This window comes from Crocodylus porosus, unplaced genomic scaffold (genome assembly GCF_001723895.1).
Source record: "Crocodylus porosus isolate Cpor-Errol unplaced genomic scaffold, CroPor_comp1, whole genome shotgun sequence".
In the NCBI taxonomy this organism is placed as follows: domain Eukaryota; kingdom Metazoa; phylum Chordata; order Crocodylia; family Crocodylidae; genus Crocodylus; species Crocodylus porosus.
Genome location: NW_017728915.1, coordinates 5698486 through 5722586, shown reverse-complemented (window position 1 = coordinate 5722586; position 24101 = coordinate 5698486). Strand labels below are relative to the sequence as shown.

The following is a 24101-nucleotide window of genomic DNA, read 5'->3' as shown; positions in this document are numbered from 1 at the left end:
TAGAAACAACACAGTGTGTTGCCAACAGGTCAAAAAGTTTTCACCGTGCCATACAATATATGGAAAACTCAGTACGACTGTGCCTCATTCAGCACCATACAGACATTGCTCAAACTGCAGTCAAAACACATCACCACACCATCACACTACGGAACATTCACACCCCGTGTGATTTAAATAAAACGCACGGTACAGTCACCTCAGTATTGAAACAAATTTCAATACTGCCAGTAAATCATACAATGGACTATAGTGCACAACATATAAAGCAACAAGCAAAACAGAATAATCAAATTGCATGAGACATGATAAGCAATACATCCCACAGTCAGAAAACAGCACACCCATCCACTATGTGCAACACAAATCAAATAGAAGACAGAACTGAGCAAAATGTAAGGCTGAAGACCAAAATCACACAGCACAAGCATGGTGCAACCAAGCCACACCACACTGCACCCATGGTGTGCATGTAACCAGAACATAGCATCCCCCACCCCCCTGCCACCTCCCTAAACCACTGTACATGCTGGAGTGGGAGGGGAAACTGGAAAGAGGTAATTTTTTGGCCCAAAAGCTGAAGTCATTTTTGATCTGCAGCTTTTAAAGAGGAAGCAGGGTCTGATTTGTCAATGTTATTTGCAATCATTTTAATAGAAAATACCTCAGAGTATTATGGGACCTCTCTGCTCCTCTACAACTGCCTGCTCTCCACTCCTCAGTTCAGCACTGTCCCCTCATGTCTCCCTGTGCTCCACTCCCCAGGTTGACCTTGGGACACCAGAGGACCAGCCTGTTCCCTCACATCCCCTGCACCCCACTCCATAGCTCAGCCCTGCCCCATGGCATTATGGGAGCACTTCTCAGTTCAGCTCTCTCTGGAACCAGGACAGGAGCAACCTGCTTCCTCAACCCAGCCCTGTCCCTCACCACTATGGGAATGCCCTGCTCCATCACATCCCTCTGTGCTGCACTCCCCAGAGCTCAGCTCTCCCCTGCAGCATGATGGAAATTCCTTGCTCCATCCCCCTTTTCCACACTTGACTCCCTAGCAGCTGGATCTTGCCCTGAAGCGACCCAGCAGTTCCTGGTTCTTTTTCTCCACGTGAGCCTAATAGCTTCACCTGGTGGTCACAGCCTGCCAACACTGTGAGGATTCAGCTGCAGGGCCCTGGTCCCGTGACTCATTTCATGTCACAGGTGATAGATGGAACTCCTGACCCCACCATTCAGAGGGGTGCAAGCGTGGGAACCAAGTCATACGACCCCCATCTCTTGGTACCACTACCTTGAGATGGGATGGTGTCTTCTGAGCAAGATGGGGTGGTGGTCTGTGTGCTGTAGCCACTGGAATACTGCAGCGAGTCCCGGCTGCTCTTCTGGTGTTCAAGGCTCAGGCCACGGGTCAGCACCATGGCCAGGTCACTGGCAGCTGGAGACACCTCCTCACCATGCTGAGGGAGGATGAATAGAGCCCATCACAGACCAGCTCAGCTCTGAGCAGTAGCCCCTCACTGCCTGGTCTCTAGCAGAGCATCCCCACCACTGTTCAGCATTATTGGGCACCACCAGCGGTTGCCACAAATCCTGGGAGTCAGCCAAGTAGTTTCTCCATAAGCTGAGTGAGGTCCTGAGACTTCAGGAGCCTGATTCCAGCCATTGGGGGAATTCCTGGGGCCCAACTCCAGGCAGCTGCTTCCCAGCCAGAGACTGGAAGAGCACAGCATCTCACTGTGTGCTTACGGGCATTACCACAGGGAGGGGCTGTATGCATATAGGCCTCATGGCATGTTATGGGAGCCTCTAAGGAAGGGGTGGGCAATAATTTGGGCCTGTAAGCCACATAGGCAGTTTTGAGGAGCTGTTGCAGGCCAGTCAGCAACGCCTCCCTACCCCACCCCCTACCCTCACAACAGTTCACCAGACCTGGAGCCCATGGGCCCTGCAGCTCCTCCCTGCCACTAGCGCTCAGCAGCATCTGAGTGCACAGTCCCGTCTCCCACCCAGCCTGGACTTGCCCCAGGTGGAACAGACCAGCTGTGGACCTACTGGGACCCAAATGCACAGCCCCCATTTCCAGCCCCGGCCTGCTTCGCACCTGCTCTGGACCTGCGTCTGCTGAAGTGGACTAGCTCCAGACCAGACCAGGACCTCTGAGCACAGCCCCAGCCCTGGTCCACTCCATGTCTGCTCCAGACAGACCCACCCATGATGAGCAGCGGCAGTGGTGGCTGGGCAGAAACTGATGCTGGGTATGGAGGAAAAGCAGGCACCCTGCCTTGCTGCTGCCAGGCCCTTCTTGCTGCAGACGCTTGCAGCCTGCCACCTGAGCTGCTCTGTGGCTCCTCTCTGCTGCCACTGCTGCCCTGCTGGGTGGTCCAGAGGAGGTGCTGGTGGCAGTGCTGGCAGCAGCAGAGAGGAGCCACAGGTCAACCCAGGTGCAGGTTCCAGGGAGCCACAGTAAGAAGGGCATAGGCAGCAATGGGGGGGAGGGGAGGGCAGGGGAAGGGTCGCCACTTTTCCCCCATACCTAGCAGCAGCTTCTGTTCAGCTACCATTACTGCTCTTCATGGGCCAATCCAAAGCAGGTGGAGGGTGGGCCAGGGACAGGGCTGTGCGCACAGATCCTGGTTGGTCCAAAGCTGGTTTGCTCTGGCCAGAGCAGGTCTGGAGCAGGCGTGGGTGGGCCAGGGTCAGGGCTGTGCACACAGGTTCCCACCAGTCTCCATGGGGCTGGGGCTGGTAGTAGCAACTAAAAGGAGCTGTCACTGCCTGGGCTACCTAGAAATGGGAGTCCAGAGGCAAGGCCACCCCAGCCCTACTGTATGCCTGGGGGTAGCGGGGTGTGCACCATGGGCCAGACAACACCTGGGTCAGGTTCGACCAACCCACCATGGGCTGGTGAAAGTCCCTCTGCAGGACGGATCTGGCCTGTGGGATGTATTTTGACCACCCCTGCTCTAAGCAGATACCACCCCACAAGAGAGCTGCATGGTCCCAGGGACGATTCCACACATTCATGTTCTAAGAAGGACCCTTCTGTAAAAGGCAAAAAGTGAGAACTGTTAAGTGAGCTTCCAGGGGGCAGGACTCAAACCCAGCATCCACTGTTGCCAGTTCTCCCTCTCATCACACCTGAGGGCCTGAGTTTGCTCTACACCGGCACTCCTCCCCACACCCCGGCCCTCTGCAGCTGGAACTGGTCCTACCTTGGCAGCAATGGTAGCTGGAGACATTCTGGGCCTTGGTGTTTCCTCCACACTAATTCCCGGATACACCATGCTGGTTGAGCCCATTTCAGTGTCCCGCAGGTGCTCCACACGGTCCTTCCTTCGCTGCAGGGTGTTCACGGCTGGTTGGTCATAAGGAGTGGCCTTAGACCAATCCTGCAAAGGCAAGGGAAGCATGCTAAAGCACTAAGTCTTGTGAGTGGGGGAAAAAGAAGGTAGCAATAGATCAGTGAGAATGGAAAGAAACAGAGAGGTAGATGTGAGTTGTGGGGGGGCTCTGAAGGTGATGAGAAAATTATTTCATGGCTGGTTTAGAGTGACTGGTTGGCCAGTAAAGAATGAGAGGAAGGCCAAAGGAATGGGAGGTGGTGAGGGCAAAACCAGTTCTGTGGCCATGCTCAGCAGGGCTGGTAGTTTTACGGAAACATTTTCTCTTTGGGCTGTGGCTGGTTTAACATTTATAGTGCAATTGACATGCTGAAGCTGCTAGAAGACTGCAGTGAGTTCTGGCTGCTTTTCTAGTGCTCAAGTCTCAGATAATGGGTGAGCACCATGGCACAAAGATGTTCCACAGATAATGTGGAATATCTTTGGGGCTGGCTTTGATGGTGCCTTAAACCGAATGGATGGCATGGTCCAATCCCCAGGCTGACAATCACCTGAGTGTCAGCAAAGGGACTAGGGCAGCCAAGGCTTTCAAACTAGGCTGGGGTGTCTTCAAGTGCTGGGCTCTTGACCTTAGGCTCCCTGTGTACCAACAACTTGAAAGCTGTACACAGTGCAGCCCTGTATGAGGTTGCTGAGTGTACAGCTTGGAGTTTACCGAGCAGCAGGGAATAAATGAGCTTCCCTGACTCAGAACATGCTTGGCTGTGCCCCTGGCAGCCCCAGGCATGGATGCACCGTGTGTAACTTTTGAAAGCATGGAGCTCAGGATTGGAAGCCTGGGTTCCACATGCACCAGCAAGTGGATCTGATCCCTGATCCTAAGAATTACATATCCAGCCATGCATGTATGACACAACAGGACTCACAATTGCTGGGATGTGAGATCAGGTCCCATCACACCATTAAATTAACATCTACCAGGGGCTTTTATTTTCTCTTCCTTATGGATTACAGAGACCTCTCTCTGAGGACACTTAGCAAAGTATGAAGATCATGTGTGTGTTGGGGGTGAAGTTCATGGGAGGGGGTCCCAAAGAGCCAGATGAGTGAGCCAGAATGGGCCATTCAGCCCAAGGTCTATAGACAAACTTTACCAGTAACCCCCTAAGTAGAGAAGATACAAACTCTTCCTTTCCCATGCCTCCCTGTGCTGCACCCCTCCAGCCTCAGGTCTCCTCCTACTCCACTCCTTACCCATTTGCTGTCTGCTCCACCAAGTCCTTCTTGCACCCTCATGTTTTCCCCCTCAGGATTTGAGGCCCATCCGTGATCAGCACACTCACTATCCTGGCCCTGCATGCCCAGTGAAATGGCATCTTCGCTCCCTGCACAGTCTGTGCTGTTCCTCTCCTTTCTTCTAGACTGGGGCTGTGCCCATGGTCCCACATGCCCATGGTCCACATGTGTGCTCATGGTCCCACATGCCCTTCATAGCTTTCCTTTCCCTACAAGGTAGGCTTGTGGACCTCTCAATGGCAAGACAAATTAAGCTGATAGGTATGGGCCTGAGGTGGGAAGGAAGGACAGCAGGTGAGGCTGCGGATGGCTGGAGAAGTAAGTAAGGGAGGGTTATGGGGAAGTCCTGGAGGTGGAGGAGGAAGGACACTTGTGAAAAGTGGGTGGCTGGGGAGAGGTAAGATGACTGGGATGTGCAAAGAGTGCTGGAATGAGGCCTACACAGCAGTGCTTCTCTGTTGTGGCAGCTGATGGTGCTCTAAGCACAAAGCTTCTTACTCATGTAAGTCTCTAGCCAGCATCTGCTGAGAAGGTAACACATGCTCTCAGGACTCATTACTGGTGAGCTGACAAGATAAGCAGTGAAGGATGTCAAGCAGCAGAGGCAGTGGCAGGATGAGGAGGACGTGACATGAAAAATCACAGGCCCTGGGCCCAGAGAAGACAGGGAAAGGGAATGAGGGGATAGGGGGCATTACCATCCTGAAAGGCAAGGCAGGGCACGAAGGCTCTGCTCCATGAACTCCATGAACTCAAGGAACAGCTCTGGAAGGGCTGGAGGGAGGACACCTGTGATTCCTCAGGCAGTGGAGCAAAGAGTGAGCAGACCTGGAGGCCAGTGGCCCAGGAGTGGAATTGTCAGACTGAGGCTACTGGAGCGGCAGTAGGTCAGCACTGAGTGCTGTGGTCAGGTGCTCCTCAGCAAGTGTTGGGGCTGCTCAGAGAATAGAAGAGACAGGCCCAGGTTGGATTCAATCATGAACCCAAGTGGCCTTGAGCCCTAATTGCTCCTACCTTGCTCAACCCCCATTTTGCATGAACTGGAGCAGCTTCTAAGGGGAGACAGGGAGGCTGGCAGCTAGGATTCAGCACTGAAAACACAACAGCAGAGCATCTCCCTTTGCCTTCCTTCTCAGCTGCTGGCCACACAGCCCAGGGTAAAGACCTACAGTTGGGTAAGATGTCTAAAACCCACTGCCCCATCACCTAGCCAGAGGAAAATATCACCAGGCTACCAGCCATGTGCAAGGGATCGCCAGGTTCTTTAAAAACTACTCAGTGCTGGCAACACAGCAAAACCCTGAGTTACCTGCCAGAGTAAAGTGCGACTCCTCCACAAACAGAATTCAGAAGCATATGAGGCAGGGAGGATGAAGCCACGAACCCATGCAGAGGTATGTTAGATGTAACCCAACATCTGACATTTGCATGACTCTCCAATAGGGAGAGAGCCTCAGGCTTCCTTTGGAGTTTCCTTCAGTCTGGCAAAATGAGCTACACTCATAGGTTTCAATGGTAACGCAATAAGGGAGGCAGGAGGATAACCCAAAGCCCAGGTCTCCCCCAGTGTGGACAGCATGTGCGGGGCTCAGACATACAAATCCTGTGTCAACATGTGTGGGCCTGAGTAGCAGGGTAGGTAGTGGGGAGAGGGACAGCCAGGTTCATGCCAAAGTTAGACTGCCAGGCCAACCAATGGATGGGGTAGCCCTTGAGTGAAAATGGAGGGGGAGGTGAGGGAAGTTAATGGCATGTGAGGTACATCTCCCAAGAGGCCCACAGGGTACTTTGTACATGCATCATGTGAACAGACTGCCAACAGGGGATCTGCATGGGAAATGTACCACCCCGGGGACAGCGAGAGGGAGTCAGAGAGACAAAAGAGAGAAAATGAGAGAGAGAGAGAGTGACTTTGCTGATGAAGGCTTCACCTTTTCACCACCTGACCATGCCCCTGCAGTAGAGCTAGAACTAACCGAAGTGGGGGAGCTGCATTCGCTAACTGACTGGCAGGTTTCCGAGGCCTCGGAGGATGCGGAGCTGGAGGACTTCTGCCATGCCCAAAGTCCGATCAGCGGGAGCAAGTCAAATGAACACACAGAGAGGGGAGAGAACACACCTGGTTAAAAAGCCAAGGGCATGCAGCAGGAGACGAAAGAGAACTGCACACCCAAGCACGAGACAGGCAGCCTCAGTACCAGTGCCAGCTGCAGAGGCAGAGCTGGGAGGACCCATGCATGGTGTTAGATACAGGCAGCCCTATACTGTGCACACACATATGCAGACATATATACCCTGTGGATGTCACCAGCCACACAGTGTGCCACACTCATACCACACATAATCTGTACAGCTACCAACAATGCAATAATCTCCAACACATGTACATCACCCACACTTCTTAGGCACAGCCTTCTGACCCCAGGTAACACACATCTGCTACACATACCAACCCCTAGGCCTGCCTACTGCACATGGACTTCTCAGGAGCAGTCACCCACCCTGTACCTCCCACATCCACCCCTTCCATTTCTTGTGAAGTGCCTAATGCTGTAGTAGCAGAATGGAGCACACAATGGAGAGCTCCCCTAGTATCCTCCTACAGGTGCTCTCCAGCTATGAGTGACCTCAATTGTCTATCCCACGCTATGCTCAGTCAAGAGAAAGGAATAACGAGCTCTGTGCATCCATGTGTTGTGATTGGACAGTTCAAAGATGAATAAATATATAAAGCTGTATGTTTTCAGGATGCTGGCAAGTATTCCCTCTGTTGGTTGGACTGACCTGGTAAGTGACAGTGAATAAAGGCTATTTGGTTTCTATTTGGCTTTTACTCACTGGTAAACCTACAGCAGTGGGGCTGGAGAAGGGTCCCTGGAAGTTGCAACACACCCATGAGGTCCCATCCAACCCCAGTGTAGACAGCATGTGCGGGGCTCATAATCACACACACACACACACACACACACACACACACACACACACTGCAGTGTACTCTCTTCATACACCCCACCCCACCACATCTTTCCCCCAATATTATAAATATACTCTAGCACATGTGCATGTTGTTGCCTACCCTCCACACACCCTGTACTATATGCACACTCTGCATACACACAGCATACAAACCTCACAGTTCCTACATAATGATACCACACACCAGATGCATATTGCATACACATATGCACACACATCATATACACTCCCCCCATAACTCATACAATACCCATACCTACATTCCACATCTACAACTATCCGCCTCTGCATCTGACACAAGTGTAGAGAAGTAACACACCTTATACTCCACCCTCCTTTCCCGTTGCTGCATTGCTCACAGATCAAGGCAAAAGGACACAAACAGAGCACTGACAGTGAGCACCTGTACAGTGCCCATGACCTGTGGATCATTCACAGGACCCTTTCCCACACCCTCTGCACCAGGTTGCAGCAGCAGATTGCTGGAGTCTCCAACCTTACAGAGACCCTCCTGAGCAAGAGGAAGTGGATCATAACTAAAATAATGCCCCTGTTCCTGGGCCCTCCTCCCACACTGCAACATCTACAGCATTCCACCTGCTTGGACAAGCCCAAGATTTCTGAGAGACAACCCAGGATGTCATGAGTACCCTTGGCCTCAGGTTCCTCAATAGGTTCCTCACATTGCAATGATTCTGCATAGGTGGAAAAAGAGGTCATTTGAATGAAAGCAAGCAATGCCTGCCTCTCTACCCCTGTCAGTAATCCCCGGGGCAAGACATGCTACCAGACAACAGTTTGCCTCAATCACTTCAACACAGGTTCTAACCTAAATGCTCCTGCCCTCTGCACTACCCCCCCACACCTGTAGTAAAGCTGTCCCATGTTAGTGACACTGGTTTAGTCCATTCACCCTGTACGTTCCTGCCCCTGCTCAGAAGCACAAAGCTGTTAGAGCCAGTCCCACAGACATGACTGGGGCTGTGCATGGAGCCTGGCTGATGCACTGTGCCTTGCCCACAGTGCCTCCATATTTTTGGAGGGTAGCCATGCCATCTCACACACAATGGGAAGTGCCATTAGACAGCCTGCTCACAAAAGCAATAGTGTGCCACACTGCTTTTCTGATGGGTGTGATCACATGGTATATGTCATGGCTCCCATGAACCATGGCTTTCCCCTTGCTTTTCAACCTGAATCTACAGAATGTGGAGGACATTCACTTGGTGGAGCTTGGATGAGTTCAGGCACCATATCTTGGCCTGTCAAGAGCACCCTCTTAAGGCCATTCCCACCCTTACCTGACTGGTGATGTCAGAAGGCATTGGAGAAGGCGGCTTGGAGTACATGGCATCCTGGGAGATGAAGCCGGAGTCATGGGAGGAGACGCTGGACAGGCGGGTGTTGGCATTGACCGGCTGCGCCAGGCTGCGGTAGCGATAGGTGGAACTTGGTGAGCATGTTTGAGACCCTCCAGGCCAAGAGGTGCCACCCTTTGTACTGTTAACACTGCTGAGGGGTGGCGGTGGAGGGAGCAAGTGGGGGAGGGGGATGAGCAGGGAGGATGGGCAGGGGGAGGAAAGCAGCAATCAGGAGAGACGATGCATGTTATCAGGGCGAGAGGGGGTGCAAGGAGGGCAAAGGAAGGAAAAGACAGTTTAAGACAAAGGTCCATCACACGACTTCATCCACCAGAGGAACTGAGTTACAGAACAGAGTGTCAGTCAGGGAGGGAGGGTGGGGAAGGAGTCACGCTCATTCACATTGGGCTGCAAGGCAGGCCAGGGTCTGCCTCCATGCAGCATGCACAGCCCCTGCCAGGGGTTCCTGCCGCTCTGCTAGCTGGAACAGACTGTTGCCCCCTCCTGGAACAGACTGTTGCCCCCTCCCTGGCCCTGGCCAGTTGGGACATCATGGCCCAGGGGGAAGAGGCAAAGGGCAGAGCTGGGGGTGATGGAGGCACCACAGAATGCCCAGTGAGTCGGTCAGATGGGCAGCCAGGACACGGTTCCTTCACAGATCTCACAGTACCCTACTAGGTGGCATTAATTCCACGTTCACACACGGGGAAACTGAGGCACAATGGATTGAACACTCAGGGCCTAAACCTTTCCTAACATCTGTGCAAACTGGCTGGTGTGCCATAGCCACAGCAAACCCCATCTCCTCCTTCACAGCCCTTTAGCACAGGCTGGAGTCTCTGTACACTGAGAGAGAACCAGCTTCGCTTCATTCTGAAGCAACAAATGGCCCCAGCATATATGGTCTGTTCTTACTATGGACCCTACCAGAGTACAGCACCAGCCCCACCACTGTTGTGTCTGGGATCATCACTGCACAGAACCATAGATAAGGTCTCGAAGAGACTCAGACTTTCTCCTGTCTATGCCATACCCAGAGTTACCTGCTCTGGCAGTAGGAAGGTGTGACAAAATCCAGCATCCACCCCTGCCAAACCAGCAGATAAAATACGATCTGTGAGCTCCTCAGCTCCCCCACACAAGCTGTCACTAGAGCACCAAACTCTCTCTGCGATGGCATCAGCTTTCAAAAGGACCATGGCAGTGGGCAGGAGGCACGGGTGTGTCTGCATGTGCCTTCAGCTAGCTCCTAAGCAATGGTAGAAACCTTACCCTACTGGGCACAGGTGATGTAACTCTGCTGGCAGAGCTGCGGGTCCTGCAGCTGCAGAGGGGCTTGGAGTGTTCAGGCACTCAGAGTTTTGCTGGCAGGACTGGAGGTCCCCTGGCAACCTTTGCCATGCAGGCTAGGCTTAGATTCTGTGGCACATTCTGTGGCAGCCTGGGCGGAGTTCTGCAGTGGTTTCAGCTTTATTGGAAAAGGAGGGTTTCTACTGAATCCAGTATGAAAACAAGCACTAGAAGTGGAACAGCAGTCCTGCCCCAGATCAATAATGTATCTCTTCTCACTATTGGCTGGTTCCACATTTCCAGGTTTTACTGTGTTGCAGACACTCATCTTCAACATCCAGGTTAATACCCAGGCAGGATGAAGGAGGCCATCCCCCATCACTCTGAGCTATTGTTTCAGACTATTTACAAACACTCCACTCATGCTTTCAGGTTGTTCTTTGCAACCATGAGGATGAGAAACTATATTCTAAAGACAGCTGAGATTCTGGAGCACAGTTGGGTGGCAAAAGGAGATTTGCAAGGCAAATTCCATACATGTGAGAAGGCGGGAGTGGGGTGCAGACTCTAGGGCAGTGATTTTCACACTTTTAAAATTTACGACCCTCTTTGTTAGACTTCAGACACTCTCGGAAAATCACAGCTCTTAGTTGTCTCTTGTTTTTTGGCTGTGGAAAAATAGAAGAGCAGTTCTTCTATTGCCAAGGAACTCAGAAAGACCACAATGAGTCAGAATGTTTCTAACACTATGGATTTCTAACTGAAATCCATGGGTATCCCCCGTGAATCATGTTTGCACACATCACGGCACATGACACCCCATGATACACATGAAAGGATCTCAAGGTTGCAAATCATTGCTGTAGGGCTTTTCACAGGGGCACTTATCCTGTCTCTGAGCCTACATACTTTCCAGGGGTGTTGGTGGATATAGGGTAATCACACACTTCACAAGACAGAGGAGCAAGGACCAGAAGGGATATAGGGAGGTTTTAACTATACTATTTGATCCCACAGCATTTCAGAAAACCCTCTCTGAGGCTCTTAAGATTTTTGCAATGCATCGCCTTTGGAGTGACCCTAAATGGGATGGATATGAAAAGTACTGATTATAAAAAGCATGGTATCTCATAGAAGATTAAATCCCATGCCATTGATATGGATCTGTTGGTAATCTTCAGCACAATGCTCTAATGATTAATTAGCATCTGCTCCACATCTACATTCTTAGGCACATTTAGAAACATGCCTTTTTCTTCCTGTGCATGGAGAGCTAAATGGAAGCCAGTTCTTCTACGCTGATGATGTCCCAGCTGAGAATTCATATACTTTGAGGTTTACAGTCATTTAGCACTTGCCAACCATGCAGCTCAAAGCATCATGAGCCTCATTCACCAGAGGAGTTAACTGAGGCACAGAGAAATTCAGTGATTTGCCTAAGGTCACTCAGGACCGGTGCTAAGATTAGCAGCCAGCTCTCCACAGCCAGCACCCTGCACGCTGTGCCCAGCCCTTCTAGACAAGTAGCAATGAATGTCTCTTTAGCTGCAACCTTGAGAACCAGAATATAAAACCTCTCACTAAAAGCAGGGCCCCCTTTGCCCACATTCTCAGCATGCTTGCTGAGAACTGGCCCTGCTATGTCCCAGCTGAAGTCTGGCTTGTCCATTGTGCTAAACTTCCTACCAGCCACATCGTACATACCTGCACATACTTGACTTGCGAGAGCCAGAACTGCTGGGAGAGGATGGTGGAGTCTGGTAGGACCAGCTATAGTCAGAGCCTTTCAGATCTTTGATCACCTGCAGGAAGAAGGCGGCAGGGCTGGGTTACTTGCTGGTTTATTAAGTGTTTTCGTTCCCCTCCAGTGAAATCTGCCACTAGCATCAGGGCAAATGCCCTCAGTGCCTGCTGTTCGCCACTGGAAATAGTGCTAGTCCTTCTGCAAGCCTTCCCCTCCTCCCTGGCCCCTGATCCATCCATTTCCCCTTATCCCCCTCCTCTCCTTCTCCCTGCACAGCCTCTCACCTGCTCACTGGCTGGAGGCAGTTTGTGTGGCTCTGCTGTCAGCACCACCAGGTCATCAATGATGCCCTGCAGATGAGTGATCTCTCCCAGCATGGTGATTTCTCCATTCTGAGTAACAAGGGAGGCAGAAGAAAGAGGAAGCATCAGCACTTGGTGTCCCAACTGCAACGCTGATCTCCCCCACACCCTGCTCTGCATGCTCCAAACCAGCAGTGGGGGAGATGTCTTCCCACCGTGGCAGCACTACAGCACCAGTTGGCTAGCTAACCTCACAGGCAGAGTGCTCTGAAACCCTTTTCCTGTAATGATGGCACAAGAGCTGTACAGAGGCTCTTGTGAAATCTTTCTTGACAAAAATTAAGGCAGGGAGTGGGGGTTGTAGGAGAATGGAGAGTCTAAGTCATCAGATGGTGGAAATTGACCTAACTTCTTTAAAGCCAACGGTCAGCAAAGCTACACTGATTTACACTAGCAAGGGATCTGGCCGTGCGAATGTAACTGAAGCTTAGCCATTACAACAGCCACTGAGTAAAAAGGATACCAGTGCCCTGGTGGGGAGGAGCAAGGACACTCATGCCTGTGCCCCTGCAGATTCCCAGCCATGTCCCCAGCTCCCTGGCTAGAAGAGACTGAACCCCCCTCTACACACACACTGTAGTTGCATTCAGCAACCTTCTCCATAAGAAGGGTCCACACCAGAGAAGGAGTTCAAGTCAACCCTGTTGACACTATCGTCCCTGAGTTATGGCTAGAGAGCCTTGCAAAAGGATTTCAACCAATCAAGAATATAAGCAACCCAGTAACCACATGGGGAGAATGTACTGCATATTCCAACCACTTAAATGTTAAAATAAAATCAGTCCAGTGTCAGCCACTGCAATAAATGGTATATGACCATCTGTGAAATGTCACTGCAGTTTAAATATATTAGGGGAGAGACTTGTGTCCCCCACCATGGGAATGCTTGCAGCTGGGAAGGGAGGGGAATGATAACTGCAGCCATTACAATGGTGTTAGCAAGACAAGAACATTTCCATCCTTGGACACAGCCCCAGGAGAATTTCAGATGGCAGAGAGTAATCTACACTGGAATCTGGCCAGATCACAAGGGTAAGAACCCCCGGCGTTGTGAAAAGGGCCCCAAGATCTTTATTGGCCACAGCAATTACATCTCAAGAATCAGCAGGCTTTGGAAAGGTGAGTAAAGCTCACTGTCCCTATTCCACAGACGGGGGAACTGACTGAAGCACTGACCAGGGCACCTCCCCCCAGCTCACAGAGCAGGCCATGGACAGAGCTAGAGGTAGGACAGCCAGAATCTCAGCATAACTGTTTGGGTGAAAGACAGTGACTCTCCTACTAATTCTGATATAGTGTTGGCAGTGCTGACTCAGAAATAGGAATATGGGACAGGGAAAGGCCTCTCAAGCCATTTGGTTCAGTCCCTGCCTTTGCAGACAACCATTTATCCAGAGTCCCTCAAATCATCCGCTCCAGCCCTTCTCACCTGACAATCACAAAGCACTGCACAAAGAGAAAACACCTACTGTGTGTTCAGGCAGGGGACCTAAGCACTGTCAATGCCCTGCCACTGCTGTGGCAGAGAAGCAGTTGCTAAGTTTATTCTCAGAAGATCCCCAAAAATCATGCCTCACACAGGACAGAAAGGCAAAACTCCCCTAGTGCTTCCCAATCTGGTCTGGGGGAAAAGTTTTTTCCTGACCCTAATTCTGACTTTTCATTTGATCCTGGAGAGAAGCACAACTCTCTAGCCAGATACCTGGGAGGTTTCTAAATATAAGTGAAAGAACAAGACTGCCCCAGTCCCCACTCCCACCTCTGGCTGTAATCAGTGTCCAGTTCTTCGGAGGAAGGAAGAGAATCCAAACCAAACCCACAAGCCTGTAAAGCATTCTAGAGGGAAACACAGTAGTGTCTCAAATCCCTGCCTCCCACCCCCTGCATCCAGCACCTTCCTTGCAGCAGCTCTGTCTGCAGCAGTGGGGATGGGAGAGGTTGGAAGAGCCTGGTTGGTGGCAGCGCTTCATGCAGGGTCTATGCGCTGGCAAAACAGGGTGCTGTTGTGGGGAGGGGTCAGACAGGGTTAACTCTCTTGACTCCTCAAACCATTAGAAATCATCTTGTGTTGAGTCTAAGTTTGTCCTCAACCAATTTATAGTCATTTGATCTTATGCTGATGATGTTCTTCAACTTAAATAACTCATCTCCTTCCCCAGTAGCCACCCCATGAACATATTGCGAAAAAGTAATCATATCCATTCTCAACCTTGATTTGGCTGAGCTAGACAAAACAAGCTCCTTTAACTTCCTATAGGCTACTATTTCGCTATGTTTCTGTTTTTCTGATAATGTCTGGTTTCATGTCCCACACCAGGAGTTCCATTTCCTCCATTTTAGTGCCCAGACTCCTTTCACTGATGTACAAACTTTACTGTTGTTTCCTCTTAACCTCACCTAACTTCCTAGTTTAAATATGTATGCCTGAAATACCTGTCTGCCTTTCATTTCTCTCCCCTTTCTTGGTATGCTTCTCTCCATGGCCTCTTCCTCATTTATCCAATTTCCCTATTGCCTCATTTTGCATTTTCCCAGGGTGGAGATTTTGAGGGTTCTTCCCAGCCTTCTCCCCTGAGCTCCTAATTGTTTTCTTATCAGTTGGGCCACTGTCATCTTAGAAGACTATTTCTTACTTACTGAAGTAGAGCCCGGCCCTGGAAAAAAGCCTTCCATCCATTAATGCCTCCTAATAATCAAACATCCCAAAGCCTTTCCAACTGCACCAGTCCTTGGGCCATTCATTAATTTTCATTATCTTGTTCTATCTCACTGAATATCACTTGAGCTTCTACCTCTTTTAGCAACTCCCCCAGTCTAGAAGAGTCATTCCTGATCCTTGTTAACAAGTATTGGCTCATATCATTTGGTCCTATGTGAAGAGCAATTACTCAACTCTTGCTTCTCCCATCACCTGTAATTCCACAATTTGTATCTTTCCACATCCTTCTCATTCTCCCAGCCTTCCTTTAGACTGGTCTATCTATCCTTACAAGAAAGTCACTATAACCTAAACCTGTCTTTTCTCAGAGTTTGATTTTTCCTTTCTTGTCTGCAGATACTGTCTTTTGTATCCCCTAATCCTTCTTCTTTCTTGACCTCTGCTCACCTACTAGCTCCCTTCTCTTTTCTCCTTTTCCCAGACTGATTCTTCTCTTCTTTCATGCCATCTTTCCCACCTACCTAGGTCTTTCTTTTTTTCATTTATCCACACACTAAACTGATTGCTCAACTCTACTTAATTGCTTTCTTTGCTTGTTTCCATAGTCCATCAGTTCCCCTCTTGTGAAAGTCTATCTGGTAGCTCTGTGAATCTATGATCTGCTGGTGGGGCAGCTAGCAGTAAACAGTGAGCCCATGGCTGGGAGGGGATTCCCCTCCATCTGGAGGTTTGCTGCTAGCTGCTCCACCAATGGATCGGGGCAGGGGGCTGGGACCTGCCCCTCTCCTGCAACTCTTTCCAAGCCCTGGACCTTGACTGCCCTATTGGGGCACAGGGCTGGGATCTGCCCCTGACCGAGACAGTTCCTGGAAAGCCCTGGACTGTGCAGTGAAGTCTGTACCTGCAGCCTGGAGGTGGCTGGGGACAGTCCTGCTTTGGACAGTTCCTAGCCAGGTCCAGGCTTCACATGAAGACTTCCCTGCGCAGCCCTGGGCTGGCCAGGAACTTTCCGGATCAGGGACAGGTCTCAGCTAGCTCCAGGCTGGGCAGAAAACTCTTTTTTTTCTTTAAAACAATCATTAGAAGGCAGCACCAATGAGATCTAGAACATAAGAACTGTCGTTTACTGGGTCAGACCATAGATCCATCTTGCCCATCACCCTGTGTCACAGAGTAGCATAGAATGGATGCTGAAAGGGCAAGTGAACTGGGTCTGACCAGGTTTTTTCCACTGTGCCTCTCTCACTTGCCAGCTCCAGCATTTACTGTCCAGAGGCTGTATCCCTAACTCCTGTGCTCAGTAGCTACTGGTGCTCCTTTCCTTCAAGAATGCAGCCAATCTTTTTTTTTAAACTGGCTGAACTGTCAGCTTCCACAACACCTGGTGGCAAGGAGTTCGACACTGTAACTACATGCTGCATGAAAAAGAACTTCCTTTGGTTAGCTTTAAACCTACTGGTTGTGTCTACACAAGATGCTTTACTGTGCAGTGGACTTACTCACTGGGTTCGTCTACACATGATGCTATGTTGCTGTAGCAAAGCGGTACAGTGACATAGCATTGGTGGTCACAAACCATGATGCCATAGCTATGTCACCATAGCAATATGCTCCCCTGTTAAAGCATGTCACTATGCCGATCATGTGCCTAAAAATAACTATGAGCAGTGCATATGGCGCAGAACAGGGTGTTACTGCACCATCTTTTAATGACAGCACAGTTACAATGGATTCCTTAAGGATCTGCTCCATGATTTTTCTGGCAACTGAAGTGAGGCTGACGGATCTGTAGTTCTCTGGATGCTCTTTTTTCCCTTTCTTAAATATGGGCACTATATCTGCCCTTTTCCAATTGCCCGGGACCTCTCCCGATCGCCATGAGTTTTCAGTGATGGCCAGTGGCTCTGCAATCATATCAGCCAACTCCCTCAGCACCCTTGGGTGCATCCTGTCCAGTGCCATGGACTTATACACATCCAGTTTTCTTAACAGTCCCTAACCTGTTTTGATGCTGCAGTTGGCTGCTCACCTTCTGTGTCCAGTTTTGGGCTGAGCACTACAGAAAGGTTGTGGACACATTGGAGAGAGTCCAACACAAAGCAACAAAAATGATTAGGGGGCTGGGGTACATGACTTTTGAGGACAGGCTGGGGGAATCGGGCTTATTTAGTCTGGAGAAGAGAAGACTGAGGTGGGATTTAATAGCAGCCTTCAACTACCTGAAGTGGGGTTTGAAAGAGGATGGAGATAGGCTGTTCTCAATCGTGGCAGATGACAGAACAAGGATCAATGGTCTCAGGATGCAGCAAGGGAAGTCTAGGTTAGATATCAGGAAAAAGTTTCTTACTAGGAGAGTAGTAAAACACTGGAGCAGGTTACCTAGAGAGGTGGTGGAAGCTCCATCCTTGGAGTTTTTTAAGACTCAGCTCATGCAGGTGAGAATGTGTGGTCCTACCTCTTTCTCCACCTGACCCCAAGGGGAAGGCCAGCCCAGCGTTTGGGGCACTGGCCTAAATCTTAGGAAACCAGGATTCAATTCCTTCACCTACCACAGGCTCCCTGTCTGATGCTAGGCAAGGCATTAAGACTCTGTTTTTTAAAGGTATTGAATAATAATCCTACACAACACTGCAAGGCCTAAGTGTCTTAGATAGCTAGGACTCATTTTCTAAAGTGATTTCAGCACTTGACTGATTTTCAGTGAGACTGGAGTCCTGGATACCTAAGGGCCCATCTGTAGTGCTTCCATAGTCGTCGCAAGATCGCTGCTGAGCAACAAGCCTTGTTTGCCTCTGCAGTCTCTGCTTCCTGAAAAATGTCATGTGATTGCTTGCTACAACATGACCAGGGAAGCTTTCAGGGTCCTGGTCTTTGACAGGCTCCCAAGGGCTCTTTGCCACTTAGGCCTTGTAATGGTGAATTGAACAACCCTGACATACCATTAAAATCTGGACCTTCACCTGTGTGGGCCCTTCTGTGTAAGGACAGGCGTGTAACAGCACTGGAATGCCTCCCTGGAGTGTGTGAGGGTAAAGTCATTAAAGACAATGAGGTACTGACTGCAGTGATGATGCTAACACAGAGAAGTCCTTCTCTTTGGGTGTTTCTGGTGAGAGAAGGAGGCAGTACTTGCCCACTGAGATGGCTAGCTGTGGGAAGGTAGTTCAGTAGGCAGGGAGAGAAAGTTGCTGGGAGATTTCCAAAGCAAGGTACAGCTGACTTCTGACCAGGTTAGCTATCAAATTAGGCTGAGCTGTAATAGCCCTTTCCCTATTATTGGGCCCAGGGCTGGGAGGAACTTACCACGACTGGCTGCAGGAAGGTGATGAAGGTGCAGAAGCGACCCCGCTCTTCAATGAGGGCCTTGCGCACAGCCTGTTTCTCAGTCTCTTCCAGAAGGAGGTACATGTCATTGACATCTTGAAGGGCATTGTCCAGCTGGGGCTGCAGGTCCCCCTTCCCTGCAAGGGAGATAAGGATAAGGCGATATTGTCCCTTTTCATTCCTAATCCCAGAGGCTTCTTCTATAGAACCTGAAGCCTTCAAGTGAGTTTCCCTTAATAAAGCCTGCTTGTTTTCACTGCTGTCTACATGCCACCAACTACAGGACAATGAATGAGGACATGGGGGTATCAGCCCTTGGCCAAACACCACAACATTTTATATTAGCAGCCTCAGACAATGAGTCTTACTAGCGTCATGGCTACTGTATTTATAAACAGAAAGAAGTAGAAGGGGGTAGGCCACATACCCTATGAACTTTGGAATAAGGGGGTAGGCCACATACCCTATGAACTCTGGAATAACCACTTCCTGCTGAGGAAAGCCCTTTCAGGCAAACCCCATTCATTCTTCCATCATAGGTCCCAGCATGCTGAAGACCCAAACTGAGGGCCCTGTGTGGGAAAAGGCTACAAGACTCTGAATCTAACACTATTTCAATGGGGGAGTTGTTGTGGAATAAAAGCCAAAGGCTGGCTTTTGTTCAGGATTCCCCCTCTCCCCTCCCCACCCCAGGGTCCCAGGAGGCAGGACATGGAGACCATATGGTGGTAAGTTAGCTCATCATGAGCCACCCCGCCAGCATGACATATAAAACAGGCCTCAGTGGAGCTGTATTTGGGATGATAGCTTGTTCAGACCTACAGGGCTATGAAGGAGCCCAGCAGATGTGGGCAAACAATGCCTCTCTTTGTGCAACAGGGTTCTAAGACCTCCAGCCTCCATGTACCTCTTCACTGACTCCTTTCTACTTTGGTTTTCACAGCAGCAACAGCTGTGGGAAAGGATTGCAGGAAAGTATCATTTCAGGCTGTACCTTTGGAGTCTTCCACTCCTGCCCATCCACCTGAGTGATTTTCATTCAAGACGGACAGAGCCCTGGTTGGCCCAGTTGGGTATTGCACCCAAGCCAGTGTCAACCTCCATGAGACATGCTAGCTCTTTAGAGTGGGCAAGGTCAAGACATGAGCCGAAAGGAACAGATCTTCTCTCTGCTCCTCCCAAGTCTATGGAAGTTTCATACTCACCTGGTTGTAGCTGCCCTTCCCAGACCCAAAACCCACCTGCCCCTCCCCCACCCGACTTTGCCCCAATATTTATAAACACGCATTTAAATTCATCCCTGGGGAAGCTCCACTGAGGCCCATGGAGTTACACTTAGGATGAATTTGGTTCAAGAGGTTACTACTGCCTCTTGTAGCTGGATAAGGGCATAAGCTGGCAGGGTGTGTACAGCTCAGAGGGTTTGAGTGAGTCAGTTTATCAGAGGGAGCTAAAGTGTGACACATGCAATGGGAGCAGAAATTCAAAGGTGTTACCTGAAGGCAGGAACATTACACACACATGTACAGACACAGAAAGCAAAGCAGAGGCCAAGAAGCAAGCGCCTTTAGGTCAGAGGTTTCCACAAAGTCTGCCCAGCTGAGGGGCCACATGGTAGCCTTAATGAAACAGAGCAAATGGCCACTGCTGACATGTTCAGTATGGAAGGGCATCCCATGAGGATTACAAATCCCATTATACAATGCTCAAGTTGTTCCAAGAAACCCAGGCTGAGCCCTGGATCCAGGGTTCTGCATTCCACATGGCTGCCCATCATTAGTGTTCAATAAGAGAGGGCTGATGGCACTGCTTTGGGCACCTCTGCCTAGGCCATAAAGACACAAGCTCCAGTGAATTCCAACAAACCTCCCACCACCACAACTCCGCATGCAAGAGAAGGCAAAGCCAGACAACCGAGAGGCTTGGTGGGTGACAAGGATGTGGGGGAAAGGGAGGAGAAAGACGGTGACATGATGGATTCCTAGGATGAAACAATCAAGAGGGCGGCCAGGTGGCTTGGCTAGAGAGAGATACCTGACAAGACAGCAGGTGAATGCTGAGATCTCACAGCAACAGGGGGCCATCAGCTCTGCTCAGTGGGCAGACACGATGAAAATACCAGGCTTATAGGAGTGACAGAAAACAAGTTTGTGATAGTTCAGAATCCAGGCATAGATCCCAGGCTGAATGTCCCATGTGTCCTCTAAACTGGACCACACCAAACTCCCAGAACCTAAACATGCCTGCTCCAAAGGGTGGGCTCCAGATTCAGAGTGGGGAGGAGGGTTGTCATGGGCTAGCACCTGCTTCCTAGTCATGGGCACACGGTTCTGGTCTGGGCAGTTTGAAATGGGGAGCCTCTTAACAGCAGCCTCGTGCAGAGGGTTGTGTGGGGTGTTTCTGACCCACAGAGATGGCCTGCTTTTTCAGTTGAGAGGGCCTGGAACCACACTCCACAATCCTGCTGGGGCAAACACATTGAGGCCAGGTGGTGTCTGAAAGGCTGTTTCTTATTTGTTCCTAAGGGAAACACTTAGTCCTTTGACATCAAATACCCAGGGAGGGTGAAGTGGGGCAAAGAGCCCTGGAAACCTTTTTGACGAATAGCAGCTGCTGAAGATGAAGACAGAACTGCAGGGAAAAGGGAGCTGTCCTTTAAGCTCCTGACCCCATTTTAAAATGGCTTCCCTATGATCAGTGGGGCAGGAAATGTGCCACTTGCTAAGACAGAGTGGGGCTTCCTCAGTGAAGGGATCTCAGCATTCACCATGTAGCTTAAAACATGTTAACCCTGCAGGAACATGAGGGGAGAGAGAGAATGGAGAGGAAGGCAGGGCTTGAAATGAAACCCAGGTCGCTGGACTTGTGGGGGCTGGGGCTTGACACTCCATGGGGTGCCCATGTCTTCTGGGTCTCGAATGCACTAGGGATGTCTGTCTTGATAATGGACTCATTTTAGAGAGGGAAGGGCCTGCAGACAATATACTATCAAACACAGTGGCTCCAATTGCTGGGGGTGGGACATGACCTCCATATCGCAGAAGGCTACCTCTCCCCTGCGTATGGATGGGGCATTCCTTTCCTGCTCCCCTGTGGGGTGGGGGAAGAGAGGGTTAGAAGCAGTCTTCCCAACATCCCCCCAGCCTCAGGTCCCAAAACCTGCCCACCTGTGATGACCATGGCACTATGGCACTATAGAGGGGACAAAGAACCCATCTAGGTGAGATAAGAGTGGATGGGCACATTGTGAAGCAGCTGCTTCTGCCTTTCTGGAGTGACCCCTGCCTCTAGGCCCCAGTACAGCAAAGGCGGTTTGCCTTGGGTTTCCATGATAGCCCCCCCCACAATGCCTGTGTTGTGGCTCAGCCAGGTGGGCAAAAGCAGGCCATCCTAGCCAGCCTGATACAAGGCAGCAACTGTCTAGAACACTGTAAGTCTTAGAGGCTTGTTTCATTTCAAGCTCTGCTGAAGAGGGGAACACAGATAAATACAGCACAGATACTAGTGAAGGAGTGAGAGTGGAGGGTTTGCAGGGAGAGGGCTGGAGGAAGCTGGGTTGACGCTTGACTTACCAAGTAGCTCTACAGGAAGGATGTGGAAGGGAGGAAAGAGAAGAGAGAGGGAGACAGAGAGAAAGAGAGAGAAAAGAGAATGTGTGAAAGATAGGCTGATGTACAGAGAGTCATCACATTAAGATTGGGGGCCTCTGCCCCACCCACCCCACCAGGCCCAGCTGGCAAATCAGCCCCTCCTCCCCGCAGACTCTAATTCCATCTCCGTGCTGCTCCCAGCCTGGGCGTGGACATCACAGTGAGCCCTGTGAATGACAGGCCACTCTCCTGCCTGTGGGGCATTTGATCACAGATCTAACTGCTTGCTCTTCCTGTGCTGGGTTCTACAGCTTATCAACAGCAGTAATAGTGCTACCTCTGTGCTCTTTACCCTCTTGCCTGGTAGCAGTCAGGAGGAGGGATTACTTGCAAGAAGTGGACTGGGCTCTTTCTGCTTGAAGAGGGAATTTTATGGGCACTTCTTTATCCAATTATTGCTGTTTTGGTCACAAGTCTCAGCTGGGGATTAGCACCCCATTGTGCCAGACCCATGCACATAACCCGCCAGCAGCTTTGGGACCCAGCACTGAATTGGGTACTGCTCACCTGATAACATCCTCCCTGCAGGCCCCTGTTAACACCCAGCTGGGGCTACCATGGCATGGGCTTCTCACATCCGTGCCTGTCAACACTACCTCAATCCCCACTCCCAGGACTGATGGTGCCAGTCATAATCCTCCACTACAGGTTCAGGGGAGGGTCAAAGTTGAGGAGATTCAATTTGAGAACAAAGTTTCCTGTTTCCTGGAGACTGCTACATGAGATATGTATATCATCAGTAGCAGAATTCTTCTAACTGGACCCAAAGGACAGAGGGACTCTAAGGTCACAGCTGTCAGGCACCATGAATGCAGCAAGCTTACTCACCCACTGCACCCCCTAAAAAGATGTGATTCACCATCAGTGCTCAGAGGTGAAGAACTAGACTATCTGCTGACCCTCTGCCTTCAGGAAGGCTAGTAACAATAGCATAGCCTTGCTCTTGCCTAGCTGAACCTGTGAGCTATAGCAGAAGTTAGCATGCCCACCACTACTGATCCAGCCAGCTCTGGGATAAAGCAGCTAGCTGCTTAGCAGTGTACACCATAAAATCCCTAGATGGGAAGGGGCCTGGGGGGTGTGGGGAGGGGTCAGGCATCAGCAGTATTGTGGCCAAGCTGAAGAATTCTTTAAGCCAACGCTAAGCCCCTACCCTCAATGGATCGCTGGGCTGCCTCTGGGCTGAGGGGCCACGCTGTGGCCCAGACTCTTTTTCATTAAGGAGCCATCAGTTAATGCCCCATCTCAAAAGCGTAATGAACCCCCCACCACCATTCTTTGCAGGGCTGAGGAGTTCCCAGGGTGTGACACCAGCCCTGACCCAAGCTCAAGGGGGACAGATCCCCTTCCCCCTAAGAGCACAGCCAGGGCCTGGCAAGGCTCTTACCTTTGCGGGCTTTCTTCTGCAGCTTGAGCGTGTCAGAGGATTTCTTCTTTATCTCGTGGCGGGCACGCTTATATTCTGGGGGCACAGGATGAATCATGAAAGATGCCACATCGCCACTCCCCTATGCTATGTTGCACCCCTTCTGCCCCATATCACAGGGTCTAGATTGTCTCTCCTCCACCCTTCCTCCTTGCTGTGCTCTCCCCAGCCACAAGGCCTCAATGCTACTATGGCATATCCCCCACCACCCCTCCCACTGGGTATGGTAAGCACTCGCTCATCCTTTTCAGAGAGACTGAAAACTCCCTATGCCCAGGACTCAAGACATTTCCTTCATGCTGCTCATGTGCTCATGACCTTCCCCTCCTAATCTTCATCTGCTCCCTGAGAAATTGGCACCACTAGCCCCAAGAAACAGCATCTCCCCTCCCCTGGATACAGCTCCACCCAGACTCTTCCCCTTGACGCTGTCCCCACTCCTGGGGATACCATGCCCCTACTCCTCCTCCCCTTCCCTGGATATAGCATCCCTTTTTGACTGCATATAACATCCCACAAGTCAGCAGGTCCCCCAGCCTCAGGGGACAGCACACCCATCCCTCTCCTGGTTTGTACCTTTTGCATGGTCCTTGTCCAGCTGGTTGGCAGTTTTCTTCCAGTCTTCGATCCTGTCCTGCAGAGGGTTAATGAGACTCTCCATCAGGGCACTGGAAC

At 50.6% G+C, this 24101-nt stretch overlaps 1 protein-coding gene across 6 annotated transcripts in view; it reads right to left on the bottom strand.

Annotated features, from left to right (window-relative positions):
- MTSS1L (MTSS1L, I-BAR domain containing) overlaps nt 1–24101 on the bottom strand; it is a 103474-nt gene that overhangs the window by 5276 nt on the left and 74097 nt on the right. Inside the window, exons 5-14 of one of the 6 annotated variants that reach the window (XM_019535582.1) lie at nt 24003–24094; nt 23388–23462; nt 21923–21931; nt 18330–18487; nt 12290–12397; nt 11966–12063; nt 8912–9122; nt 6566–6685; nt 3210–3386; nt 1289–1454 (exon numbers count right to left, since the gene is read on the bottom strand). In XM_019535582.1, coding sequence (XP_019391127.1) covers nt 1289–1454; nt 3210–3386; nt 6566–6685; nt 8912–9122; nt 11966–12063; nt 12290–12397; nt 18330–18487; nt 21923–21931; nt 23388–23462; nt 24003–24094 — 1214 coding nt within the window. The remainder of the gene's footprint in view (nt 1–1288; nt 1455–3209; nt 3387–6565; nt 6686–8911; nt 9123–11965; nt 12064–12289; nt 12398–18329; nt 18488–21922; nt 21932–23387; nt 23463–24002; nt 24095–24101) is intronic. The other 5 variants (XM_019535585.1, XM_019535586.1, XM_019535584.1 and 2 more) reach the window with 5 other exon arrangements.